The sequence below is a fragment of the Acanthisitta chloris genome, unplaced genomic scaffold, assembly GCF_000695815.1.
Source record: "Acanthisitta chloris isolate BGI_N310 unplaced genomic scaffold, ASM69581v1 scaffold14599, whole genome shotgun sequence".
In the NCBI taxonomy this organism is placed as follows: Eukaryota; Metazoa; Chordata; class Aves; order Passeriformes; family Acanthisittidae; genus Acanthisitta; species Acanthisitta chloris.
Window position 1 is genome coordinate 124 of NW_008689864.1, and position 12,652 is coordinate 12,775.

Sequence of the window (12,652 nt, forward strand, 5' to 3'; positions counted from 1 at the left end):
ATAAACAAACTTCAGCACAACAGAAATATTGAGCGATGTGACTTCTGTGGCACCAACAGGAAAAGAACAGAGGACTGTAATAATTCTAATATACCAGGAAAGAATCCTGTAAAAGCCCAAAAGTAAAGAAATTAAACAAGTATTAAGAACATCACAAAGAAAATAAGTAATATGAAATTACCTCCTGCATCAGAATTAGCTGCTACTCATGTTTCTGCTAAAGGGCAGAAAACCAGCCACTTACCTTTGACCAGAAACTGGTTTGGGAGGGAGGCTACTGTTGCTTTATAATGACATATGCAACCTTAAATATCACACGGCTTACATGAAAAGATGATGATTCAAGTAAGTGGCCAGTTATAGCAGGTTTAATGCTGAACTCCAAAAGACGTCGCATTTAGTTTTCAGCACAAATTCTTCTGGAAGACCCATCAACTTATTCCAAGTAAAAGGCTATCCAGAGCCCAAAAACTCTCCAGTACATGGGGTTTCTGAACAACAGCTTAGTGAAACTACTGAAACTGTGGTTTCTGATAAGCCAGCAAATGCACACAACCAGGTGGTAACAAGGCTGCCTACTACCATGGCTTCAACAAAGAAAAGAGGATTTCAAAAACTCAGGTTTTCCCTACTGTCTGGTCTGGGTTTTATTACTCATGTCATTTTACACAGATAAAATTCATTCATTCCAGGCAGAAGCTCCCAACAAAAGTACAGATGTTCTTCTGAAGTTCTGAACTGTTATCAGAATTCTTAGGTCAGATCCTTGAGGAAACCAATTTTTATCTTCCTACAATAATGCGAAGACCCATTTCTACAACCCCACAAACAGGACAAGTGATTAGGAGATTGAGAGAGGTACTCAATACAAGCAGCTACATTCATGTGAAAGAACTGAAAAGGTTTTTCAGAAGACAGTATTTCCTATTGTCTTAATTGCAAGAACCCTATTTTTTCTTTTAGAACATTCAATTCTTCTGTCAATTGCTACCTTTGTGATTCAGCCCCAAACAGCAACACTTCATTAAAACTTTATTTTCTTTAAAATAAAACAAATTGCTAAATTGCTAAAGAAATTTTTTTGTTCCCTCACTCACAGAGTCACGATTGCTACCTTCTCAGAAAAATTTTCCAGGTCAGAGCAACAGACAGAAGCACTGACTTGCAGCCATCTCCAGAAAGTATCAAATACTGTCAGGAAGGCAAAAGACTGTTTAGGCACAAGGCACTGGTTTCAAAGCAAATTTCACACCAACAGAACTTTGCAGATTACACTTGAACAAACTTCTGACTAGATCTCTAGTCTAGTTCTCAAGTGCAGCTCGAAGAGGAAGGACCAGAGCAGGCCAATATTAACAGGTTCTGTTCCTGCTTGCAGAGTATCAATTGCAACTTTACTACTGCATCTACCAATTTTGGCTTGGGGCGAAGACAAAACTAAGACCCACTATACAAAGGCAGTCATAGTCTGCCAACACAGGATGGAGAGAGTGAAGAAAGGTTGAACAGGCATTTCCAGAAACAGTACCTCAAGAGAATTCAAATGTGTATGGTGTTGTGCATAAAGGTCATGAGAAAGAGAATTACACATCTTGAATTGCAGGCAAATTGCTTTAGTGTATTATGAGACATGTCTGTTTGAGAATTATACATGTTCTTATATTACATTGTGTAGACACATGTACTTGTGTAGCATGATGTTTATAAAATACATATGCAAGAGCATTTGTCTTTTCACGTTCTTTCCATTATGTGGTTATAGACTCTCAACAAAAAGGAAACAGAGGACAATTCTAGCTTTTAAAATGATGAATGAAGACTACACTGCTCAGTGTTCTTCACTACCTTTCCCTTTAAGCTTGTCTTCACCAAAACAAATACAACAGAGCAGGGAAGACAAATCATAGACTGTTCCCAGTTCCTTCTGAACAACAAGGCACTCCATTACCTTCACGCTGAGAACCTCAGAAGAACCACAAGCAGCAAACATCATCTAAATATACTCCAGTAGCTCAGCTCTAACTATTGTGCAGGTTCTTAGACAGCCATAGCTGTATCTTCCCATTTTTCAAGACTAGCTCTCTGTAATCCTGATAAGAAGACCCCACCACTTCCACAGAAGACACTGTGTTCCTGCTCCTGAAGCTTATATTCCCATCACAGAAGCTTCACAAGTTGTGAATAAAACTACTCTCGTGCATTTACAGTTGCAGATTTGGGAAACTACAGCCAGCTTTGCATCTCTTCTTCGTACTTTTGAGGATCAATAAAAGGCTTGTCAATGGACCTGATCATCAGCTCACCACAGTACACACATTCAGCTGCAACAATATCATCAATGTCAGCTTTGATCTGTTCCCGACTCTGCTGCCCCTTCCCCAAGCTAATGGTATCTGCATCCTTGGCACGATGGTGGCTCTTGGACGGCTGACTGGTAGCTGCCAGCTTCTTCTGAAGATCTTCAAGCTTTGCCTGCTTATAGGCAGGAAGATTTGGAAAAACTGCTTGCAGGAGACAGTCATAGTGAAACATGTGTCCACACAAGAAAAGGTAAAAAGGGCGGTTTAGAAGTGGAAAGTCACAAGCAGCACATTTTTCCTGAGGCTCCACAGAGCCATACTTATTTCTCATTTCCTGGATGTCCTCTCGGATCCTCTTGGCACTCTGTGTGGCTTCCTCCATCTCCCTCTTCAGCTCCTCAATGTGCTTGTTATAGTCCTCCAGGGAGTTACAGATAGCCTCCTTGAAATGGTCAATAGTGACAAAGTCTGGAAAGAATGGCAGCACATCTTCAATCTTCAGCAGGGCACAACTGGAGAGGCAAGCCATTGCCTTCTTGACATCCTTCTCTTCCTGAACAACATGGCGAGCAATCTTCAACCACAGCTTCTTCCGGAGTTCCTCATCATCTTCAGGAAGATCTGCACAGGACTTGGCAAGATCAACATCCACCTAGAAGTTGGACAGACAAGTTAAGTTTCCCTCTTTGTTTATCCACCATTCCACCTCAAAGCCTGCTGTCCATTATAGGGAGCATTAACAGAAAACTTCTATTGCTATCTCATTGCCTAGGACTGCACTACTGGCCTGCTCCTACTTTACATGCCAAACACCTCTCCTCTCCACCGGTATTCCCCTTGAAGATTTGCTTGCTACCCAACACAGAACAAAGCCCAGCACAATAAGGGCAAATCCATGTTATAGTATCTTTGCTGGCCACATGTTTCAGCAAAGACATGGTAATGTCAATAGAAAAAAATGCAACATCTCCCTGAAGGTCAGATTAAGCTGGCAAAGGCATTCTTCTGTGATAATTATCACAGCTAGGAATAGGAACTACTTAGAATCCTTAACAATAGCAATACAAGTCTTGCATAAATGCAGATATGTTAAAGGTATTTTATGTCACAGACTAAGCTTAAGACAGACAGTACTGCCCCTTGTACTTTCTACGCCCCTACCCTCAATTATGGCTTGTCACAGTCAGTTGTCTACTTAAAACTATTATGAAAGAACAGAAGTATGTTAACAGAGATGGTCTTTTCTTCCTAGGCTATCACTCAATACTGATGAGTCTGTCCAGTCCCTCTCAATGCTCCATTGTTCAAGGCTACTTGAATAAGCTACATTCCTGCATATCATAGCATGCACAGACACACATACCTGTAAGGCTAAATCCACGGCCTCCTCATATAATTCCATCACTTTGTAAATATGGACACATGCATGGTGGTGCTCATGCTCTGCACACAGGCGCAGTGCATACTTCAGGTCATAGTGGATCCTGTTTGGGTTGGTTCCTGCTTGCTCCAGGTATGATAGCAGTGAATCTGGCCGACACAAAGCGTAAAGAGACAACAGGTAGTTGTGAATGGCTTGCTGGGTTTCCTCCAGCTGATAGACACAGAACTCCATATATCTAATGGCTTCATTGATCTGCTGGGTGCTGGCACTCTGGCTATAGTTAACAAGGGCTGGAATAAGGTTCCTGGCATCCAGTCTAGAGCCCATGGAAATCCAAGCATCAACTACCTTCTTGGGAATATGCTGGATGAGAACTGGAGAGAACTTGTAAAACAGTTTCTCATCTCTGTGCCTGGACAGCACATTTAAAGCCTCATCGTATTCATCATGCTGGCAGTGGTGAGCTACTACACGCTCATAGTCCTGCATAATGACTGCAAAGTACACCATGTGCTCTGTGTCACCATGGCTCGCCAACAGCTCATAAATAGATGCCCGATTATTAAACAGACAGTCTTTGTTTTTAGGACTGCTCAGGAAAGTGCGAAACTTCTCCCGTGTATCCAAATAGAGATTTCGCTGTGAGGGATCTCCTTCCAATATACCTAGCCAGTTCAGGTACAGCTCCGTCAACCATGTGGTCAGCAGAGTGGTCTGTGTCTTCTCTGAAGGCTTTAGGTTACTTAGCTTCTTAATAAGAAACTCCATCAGGGCTTCTTCTTGCTTGGCTTCAATGAACTTCAGAGCAATTTCTTCAAAGTAGTTCTGGGTCAGTGCATAACATTTGGCACTGTCTAGGTACCTCTTGTTTTGGAAGCAGTGCTCAGCCTCTTTTGCCAGCACAATATCTAGACACTCTGGACGGTCCTTACAATATTCTTTAGCTAAATCAAATTTGTTCATATTCATATACATCTTCCACACATCTCTAGATTCCCGCTGGACATGGTAGCGGAACACTACTTTCTCAGTGTGGATCCATATCTGCTGGACTGTGGGATCTTTGATCATGCGTGTCAGTAAGCCAAACTTCTCCAGGAACAGATCTTGGAAAACAACTTGCCCATTCAGAGTGCATACAGCTTTCACCTGGTCAGGCAGCAGCAACAGGAAGTGGAACTGGGTAAGTACAATGGATATTGGCTTGTTCACAGTTATGTCAATATCTGAAGGATACACCCAGACTCGTTCATCACTCAAAATAGAATCAGGACGACTATAATCCAAGGTACCATAAAGAACACCATTTCCCATCATCCAGGCAAAGGAGCGCGGGTTGGAGCGCAGTTTTGGGGTATAAAAAGCTATCTCACTGAAACCCAAGTTGGCTGGAAACTCCCGAAAGCTGGGCAAATGGTCAGCATGCACAGCAAATATGGAGCTGAAGCCTTGCTGCTCCGTCCCTTCAGGTACTTTGCCAACAAACTGGAAGAGTCTCTTTCTAGTGGTAGCTATAATAAAAAATTTCCCTTCTATCCCTCGTTCAATCTCCAGGCAGCAGACTGGGGCAGGTCCTGATTCCTCCTCCAGAGTGTAGACCTGCCGGAAGTACTGGTCAGGGTTAGTGCTGAAGAGGCTTCCCTCGCTGACAGAGATTTCAGCCTCATAGATCTGCCCCTGTGATGTCCCCACCAGGATAGGCCCAGTGTTTGTCTCTGAACCAAGAAATTTGTTCCAGCCCACACTTTCAATCAGGTGTCCTTTCCAGCGAGAGAGTGTCCGCACTTTCTGAACACTTCTGTTCAGGTAAAGGCATTCACTGGTGTTCAGAGCAATCAGCAGATGAGAGCCTGCCAACAGGAAAAGGGTATAGGAAGAAGGAGTGAATAAATTAAGCCTGTGCCTAAGCAAGCCAAATTCCTGAGGATTCTAATCCTAACATTTGATAAACTCCAATATCAACATACTTAATCCAAGACTTTCCCAGGCATTCAAAGGAATGCGGGGGATTTCCATGCTGGATCAGAATGGTAGTCCGTATGTTGCAAACTTAAATTACTAGTGCCAGATGCTTCAGCAAGAAGGTATTCTTCCATTTCAGGAAGTGTTCTAAGGATAAACAATTCCCAGAGTTCCCTCCTATCCCTGGCAGTTGGTGAAAGACATGAACATCTCTTTCCAAACTTTTGGTTTGTTTCTTAAGATCAGTCAAGGCTATAGTGAACTGCAGACAGTCCTTTTTAAAAATTCTTACATAAACCATACGGCAGAATTACAGCAAAAATTTCCATTTATTGGGTAATTAGCAGCCTTGCTCAGAACAGCCGAATTGCATGTGTTCATTTCAGAGAGTTCAAAACCACAACAGAGGTCAACAGTCTGGCCCACAGAAGATGGACTTGTTCTCCTTAAGTACAGAACAGAAAGAGAACTCTTTCACCAGCACTTGTTAGGCACACTTGGTTGCACCGCTGTCTGTAAAGATACATGGTCATTTGGCTCACCCGTGTGGTCCAAAAACATCTTGTAGACTTTGGCTTCATCTTTGCGTCCCAGCTCTACCTGATTAGGTTCATCTGGCTTCCCAAGATCAATCCTGCAAAGAGAAACCATGAAAGCATGCTTCCAACAAAAGTTCATATATGTGTAACTGCTTGCCTGTTTTCCATATTGGGCTCATGGCTTCTTATCCAGTTTGCAAATGTAAGTTCTCTAACAACTAAAGGAAAAAAAAAAAAAGGCAGAGGAAAACAAGCAATAACTTCAGGACTTTGGCAGCATTACCTGAGAAGGGTGTCTTTGCCAAGGCTCATACAGAGCTGGTTGGAGGAGACCACTAAGCTGTTTATTTTCTCCAGAGGAGCAAAATCAATCCTTTGCTTGTTAAATATTGGTGTTTCCTTCTCCAGTCGTGCATTCACATATCCTGAAGAAAGGACATGAACACTTAAAAATCTAAACAAAACAAAATCCCCCAACAACCCCACACTACATCAAGATCCAACCTAAAAGACTAGAAGGATCATTACCTGCTCTGAATTTTACTGAAAAGGAAGTGTGCTCCATGGAGCATGAACACTGAGAGCAGCACTGACATAGATATGTATAACAGGAAAGAAGAGTATTAATTTGCTTTATTGTCTTGTCACAGAACTGTAAATTTGTCATAAGCATTAATCTGAAAGGATACAGAATTGCAGAGGACGCAAAACTGTCACTTAAACTGCTTAGTTAAAAATGACAGTAGAATCACAAAGTAATTTGTTTTCCTTGGATAACAGCTTATTTGTTCCAGACAGGAAAGATGGCTGGTATTACACAAGACACCAAGATGGCTCTGGTTGGACACTACCATACAAGCTACCCAAGAGACAACTGTGGTGTTAATCGAAATATATTTCTCTCTTATTCCATGTTGGAATTGAATGAGCTACCACACTTTACATCCATCACACACAAGCTAAAGCTATTTTTAAAGCCATGTTAGGTTTTTCTGTATCCACATAGCAGACTTCATCATAGAGAGAACTCTCTTGGATTATTTGCTGCAGGGAACACAGCTGGAGGTCACAATGATGCTTTTACCATAACCCTGTTTTACCAGCCATAACAGTATCCTAATTGCAACTTTGCAGTTGTTGCTGGAAGGCATACAAACTACTTATTAAAGCCAAAATAATAACTAAGACTTGGCAATTGCTGGATCAATCTCCAACTTTGGCATAAATTGCTTCCTGAGCCAAGACCCGTTCAGACTGGTTTATTGTTTCATGGCAAATCCCAAGATGGAACCAGACTAACCTAATCCTCATATCTTTTCAAAAATCATGCTCGAATTCTAAGAGATGCCCAGTGAAGACACGGCTAGAGTTAAGAACTGAAGTCTGACAAGACACATCCACCTTACAAAACACAATGTGTTTTAAGCCCAACCAAGCCAACCTGACAAATCAACGAACTGAAAATGGGCATATGTACAACAAGAGCAAGTTAGCTAATGTGACTAATTAAGTATTCAGTTAGTCAGTTTTCTCCCAAACAGTTTGGGAAATGTAGTATACTCAGTAAAATGCGCTGAGGGATTACTTACGAAGGAGATCTCGGTGGGGAAGGCAGAGAATAGACAAAGTCTGACTTGAGGGAAGTAACATACTTCTGGAGAAATGTGTTAATACATAAATAATTGAAACTTAGAAATATAATGCTTTAAAAACCTCTTATGATCTTCAGTGCAGATGGGCAAAGCACAAAATGCAGTTCTACCTCATTCCTTTGGCTAGAACAAAGACCCAGCCACAGGCAAGTGGTCAACAATCTTTCATGACAGGTGAATCTGTAACACATGTGGCAGCACAGAAAAACAGCACAACAGATTTAGTTTTCATTGCAGATGGGTAGACCTCTGCACCAAAAACATGGGATTTGAAGAGACCATGCCATTCTATTACTAAATGATGACAGCACTCTCCATGGCCTTCTTACAAGGAAGCAAAAAACCACAGAAGAGCTCACACAAGCTAGTGAACTGCAAAATATGAAGACATTCATATAAAAGGAAACCCAAGTGATAATACCCATTAGCAAAATCCTGGAACACATGTGCATCCACCAACAGATCTTATCACAAAATTTCATCCATATCTGTCCCATGAGACAAGCTTTTCCAGTGATTGAACTTCCCGTATGAACAAAGTCTTACATAACTCTCTGTCAAAGAAAACCACAGAGGAAGTCAATCTGACCACACTACCTCAAGCTGGAAAGCAAGACAACCATTGCTAGGTCAACCCATCTGCTTTGCTCCACACGCAAGTGAAGGATCTCTACAGCAAGCAGCAGTTAGCCTGGACAAGAAGATTAAAAATTAAAAGAGCTATAGCAAGTTAGGTCCATCCATGGCCAAAGTAGCTAACTAGGAAGGTGTAAACGTAAAGGAAAAAAACCTGGAATTGTATCTCAGAGGGAACACACTACCTCCATCCTAAAGAGCATAGGCCCGACACTCTCTAGACTGGGACTAACAGCACCACTTCAAAGCACGTAATACCTATAATCTCCTCCAGTTTATCCTGAAAAACTCTAATTTCAGCCCTACTGCTGTTGAAAAAGCCAGTGTAGTAGTGGAAAGCAGCCTGCTAACACTACAAATCCTTTGCCTATTCCACTAATGTGTTCTCCTTGCCTCTGCCTCACCACTAGACCAGCTGCAGGATCTTTAAAGCATTCTTGTTTTAGAGGGAAGATACACATCTGGTCCCGCGGACCAGACAAAGCGACCACAATCTGAGTAGGCAGCCTTTTTGCTCAGCACATGTTTTTTTCATTAATCCACACCTTAAACATTACCCACTTATGCAAATGTGTGTTCTTTTATTTCCAGTTAAGCAAAACAGATGTTCTTCATTTCAGATTAGAGACCTGCAATGCCACAGTTTAAATCTGCTGATAGGAACTGTGGTTCAAAACACGCAGATGAAGCTCCCAAGCTGCAGATTCACATGATGTCGCAGCTAGGCAAAACATACATACATATATATGTATGTATATATTCATATATATATATATCTGTAAAAGGGAAGGATTACTCTCAAAACCCCATATATAAATGGATTGCTAAATCACATTCATTCAGTTAATCTCAGGGTTTTTTTCAGATCATCACCAGGAAAAATTAGGCTGACTGAGACAGTAAGGAAGCCCAAACACAGGAAGGAAAGGGAACAACTAGCACCTATACACAGGTAGGGTTTTAGAGTTGGGGTGAAGGGTTTTGTGGTTTAATTCAGTCATAGTTCAAGCCAGTGGATTGGATTCCAGCATTCTGGACTCTTTAGGACTGTATCCATTACAATTATAACACCTGTAGGATCATCACCACTAACATAAGGATTTTAACTAGCATCCCTAACAGGACTATACAAAGAAGATGTCTATTTTATAACATTTATGCCTTTCAAACAGTCTCCTCCTTCATCCTGATCCCAACTCTGTTCAAATGAGATTCTACTGCAGCATTTCTCATCCTGCTTTCTGGGCAAAGTGGATGTTTCCTTAGACTTTTTAATATGTTCAAAGATCTAAGCTCACCACCATCAGTCAAGTCTAGTGGGTCAAAGTAGGTCTTCAATGATGGAGCTACAGTACTTGAAGCTCACAATGCAGCAGGACTTCAGGGTGGCAATAGAGTCACTGCTTGGTTATCTAAAACATTAAGAAACAATACCTGCAGTGTAACAAGCACAGGCAAAAGCTAACTGGAACAGAGGAATAAGTTTCAACCTCTTCCAAAATTTCTAACCTAACCTTAAGGACCGCTTTCACGAAGTTAACTGCTGTATCTGTTTCCAAAATAAATTTGCTTCAACTTCAGATGTCCCACAACTTCTACTGGCCCAAGTTTTGTCAACAATTGCCAGTGTGGTCTGATTTAAGAATAATTAAAATCCCGATCAGGCTGTGCCTTTGCAATTAAGCATTTTCCCAAACTTCCTTTGTCAACATCAACTGTCAGCAAACAGGCAGATTTCTCAACTGTAAGACAGCCATGACTGGAGACAGTGTTGCAGCAGTCAACAAAGCTAAGTCCTTAAACATTTATTTTCAGTGATGTGGCTTGTCCCAGCACTGCTGTGCACAACACCTATTCAGGCCACTTATTCATTTTCTAACATTACACAACAGAGTAACTATGCATGTCAAAACAAACAAGGGGAACTGTACCTACTTGAGTACCAAGACACAAAGTAATCTTGTCTGTGTATTTGTACTCGATAACATACATAGTATAACAGAATTCATCAATCCTTACTACATATATGAACCTCACACATATGAACCTCCCTGAAGGTTAACAGTGGACAACACTTGTGGTGGTGCATCCCCTCCCACCCTACCTACTCCAGGCTGAGAAATGCTCAGTAGGCCTCAGCCTTGACAGACACCTGTGCTAAGCTCCTCTTAAGCTTATCAGAAACACTGTCTGCTCCCAGGAACAAGTGCTGTCTAACAAGCTTCTGCTTTTCTAACAAACAGCCTTGGAAACTAATTTTTCTTGCCTGAATAACAAGCAGAATAAAAATTTCTTTATCAAACTTTCAAAGAAAGTTACCAACCTGAATTGTGGCCAGGATGAAAAATTACTATGACTAAAGCCAATTCTCTTGTGACCCTGTAACAGCAGTCCTAAGTGAGACCCTTTGAGCTCTCCTGGACCACAGAGGGCTGTGACCAGAAATATCCCTCTGAGTGGGACACCTCCTACAGCCAATGAACTCTCCAGTTTGCTATACCTGGAGGATCAGCAAGTGACAATGACAGATCCTGGGATGATACTCCCAACTCTTTGAGGCTCAACCCTTTACCCGTTGAGAAGATGCAAAGGCAACTTCACTGAATTTGAGGGGAATTTTTCACAGGTATACACCTTGTACCAACTCCTTTAAGTCTGTGTGCATGCAAGTGTGAATATGCTCTAGCAAATGTGCCACGAATACTGCTCTCCTAGATTCTTAGGTACCTTAGATTTATAAGTAAGTTAAGCCTGTGAGTTACAACTGTGATATAGTGAGTTCTATATGAATCCTTTGTTAAACTGTTTAAATTAAGCTATTGATTAAGTGCTGTTAAGTTTAAATGTTGTTACACCTTTAATTGTTGGTTAAGTCCGGAGCTCAGTTTAGCAAGGGGATCTACACTGGACCATGTGACTCTTCTTTATTCCTTTTTATTCCTACCCTGAGCCTTTTCTTTCCACCCTCCCCCCACCCCAGCCTCCACATAGATAATTTTTGGGGGGTTATTTTGGTTGTAGATTGATTGATTTTGGTTTGCTTTTCATCTGTGTGCTTTAACCATATAGTAAGCAGTAGAGTGAACCTTGCCAACAAATTGTCATGCTTTCACTTTTATATTAAACCTGCTTTTGCTGGTACCTTTGCTGGTGATTCTTTAAGTGACCTTAAAATACTCATTCACAACAAGGCTATATGACATATCTGTCCATGTATTTCCAAACCTGTTACTCAAAAATGCCAGTTCTGCATAGCAGCTGGTACTACCATGGCAATACCAGGTAGAACAGAATCCTCTCATAGACTACATTTCCCTGCAACACTCATTAAAATGTTCAGACGTGCCATCTAATAGGGAATGGTTATTGAATCTAATAAACCTTGAATTTATCATGGAATACACCTGCCATTTGTTTGCTTTCTCTCACATGAAAGAAACAATTGACTGGTCATCACACCATTACTTTACATTGACTGGACACCTCTCCAAACAGTACAGTATACCAAAGCTTCACAGATCTTGACAGAAGAATTTAATAGTGATACAGATTGCTTTCTTGGTAAACTTGCCATCATGCAGTCAGCCTAAGGGAACCCCTCTAAAGAAATTAAGTCTTTGGTAAACTGCCCCTGGGTTAGGAAACTAACTCCACGCAGGTACAGCTGTGCACACATGCATAATACTGTAACAGCTGTGTTCCTCAGAAAACAGGAAAAAGGAAAAAAAAAGGAAGCAAAGTGATGAGATGTTCTCAACCAGCTACCACAGCTCTGAGCTGGACAGCATTGAGGTGTGCTTGGTTATAGTCTGTGACTACAAAAGCATTGGCACAAGTGTTTGCACTTCACATCGTACTTCACATTGCAGGGGCTATGGCTGCACGAAGCCCTCCCATAGAAAATCAGCACCTCAGCTTTGCTAAGACAACCTGCATCACTCCTGCACTTCATCAGGAATCAAGTGTTCCACGTGCCAAAACATTTCACACGGCAAATAACAGAAACACAAACCACAGCTGAACATTACGGCACATACACAGTGACACATCTTCTCCTGCAGCTTGACATGCCCTGCTCCCCGCCTGCCCCCAGCTACCGAGTTAGCACCTCCCCTCCGCCGCTCCGCAGGGCTCCCCGCACGCCGGAGGCCCTGCAGAGGCTCTCACGGTGGGCGCAGG

At 41.8% G+C, this 12,652-nt stretch overlaps 1 protein-coding gene across 1 annotated transcript; it reads right to left on the bottom strand.

Moving 5' to 3' along the window:
• Positions 1-1,874: 1,874 nt before the first annotated feature.
• Positions 1,875-6,610, bottom strand: VPS18 (vacuolar protein sorting 18 homolog (S. cerevisiae); the record flags this gene model as incomplete). Its single annotated transcript, XM_009081596.1, has 4 exons — positions 1,875-2,952; positions 3,664-5,534; positions 6,189-6,280; positions 6,469-6,610. Coding segments are annotated over 4 exons (2,834 nt in total), but the record flags the coding sequence as incomplete, so codon positions are not given.
• Positions 6,611-12,652: the final 6,042 nt, after the last annotated feature.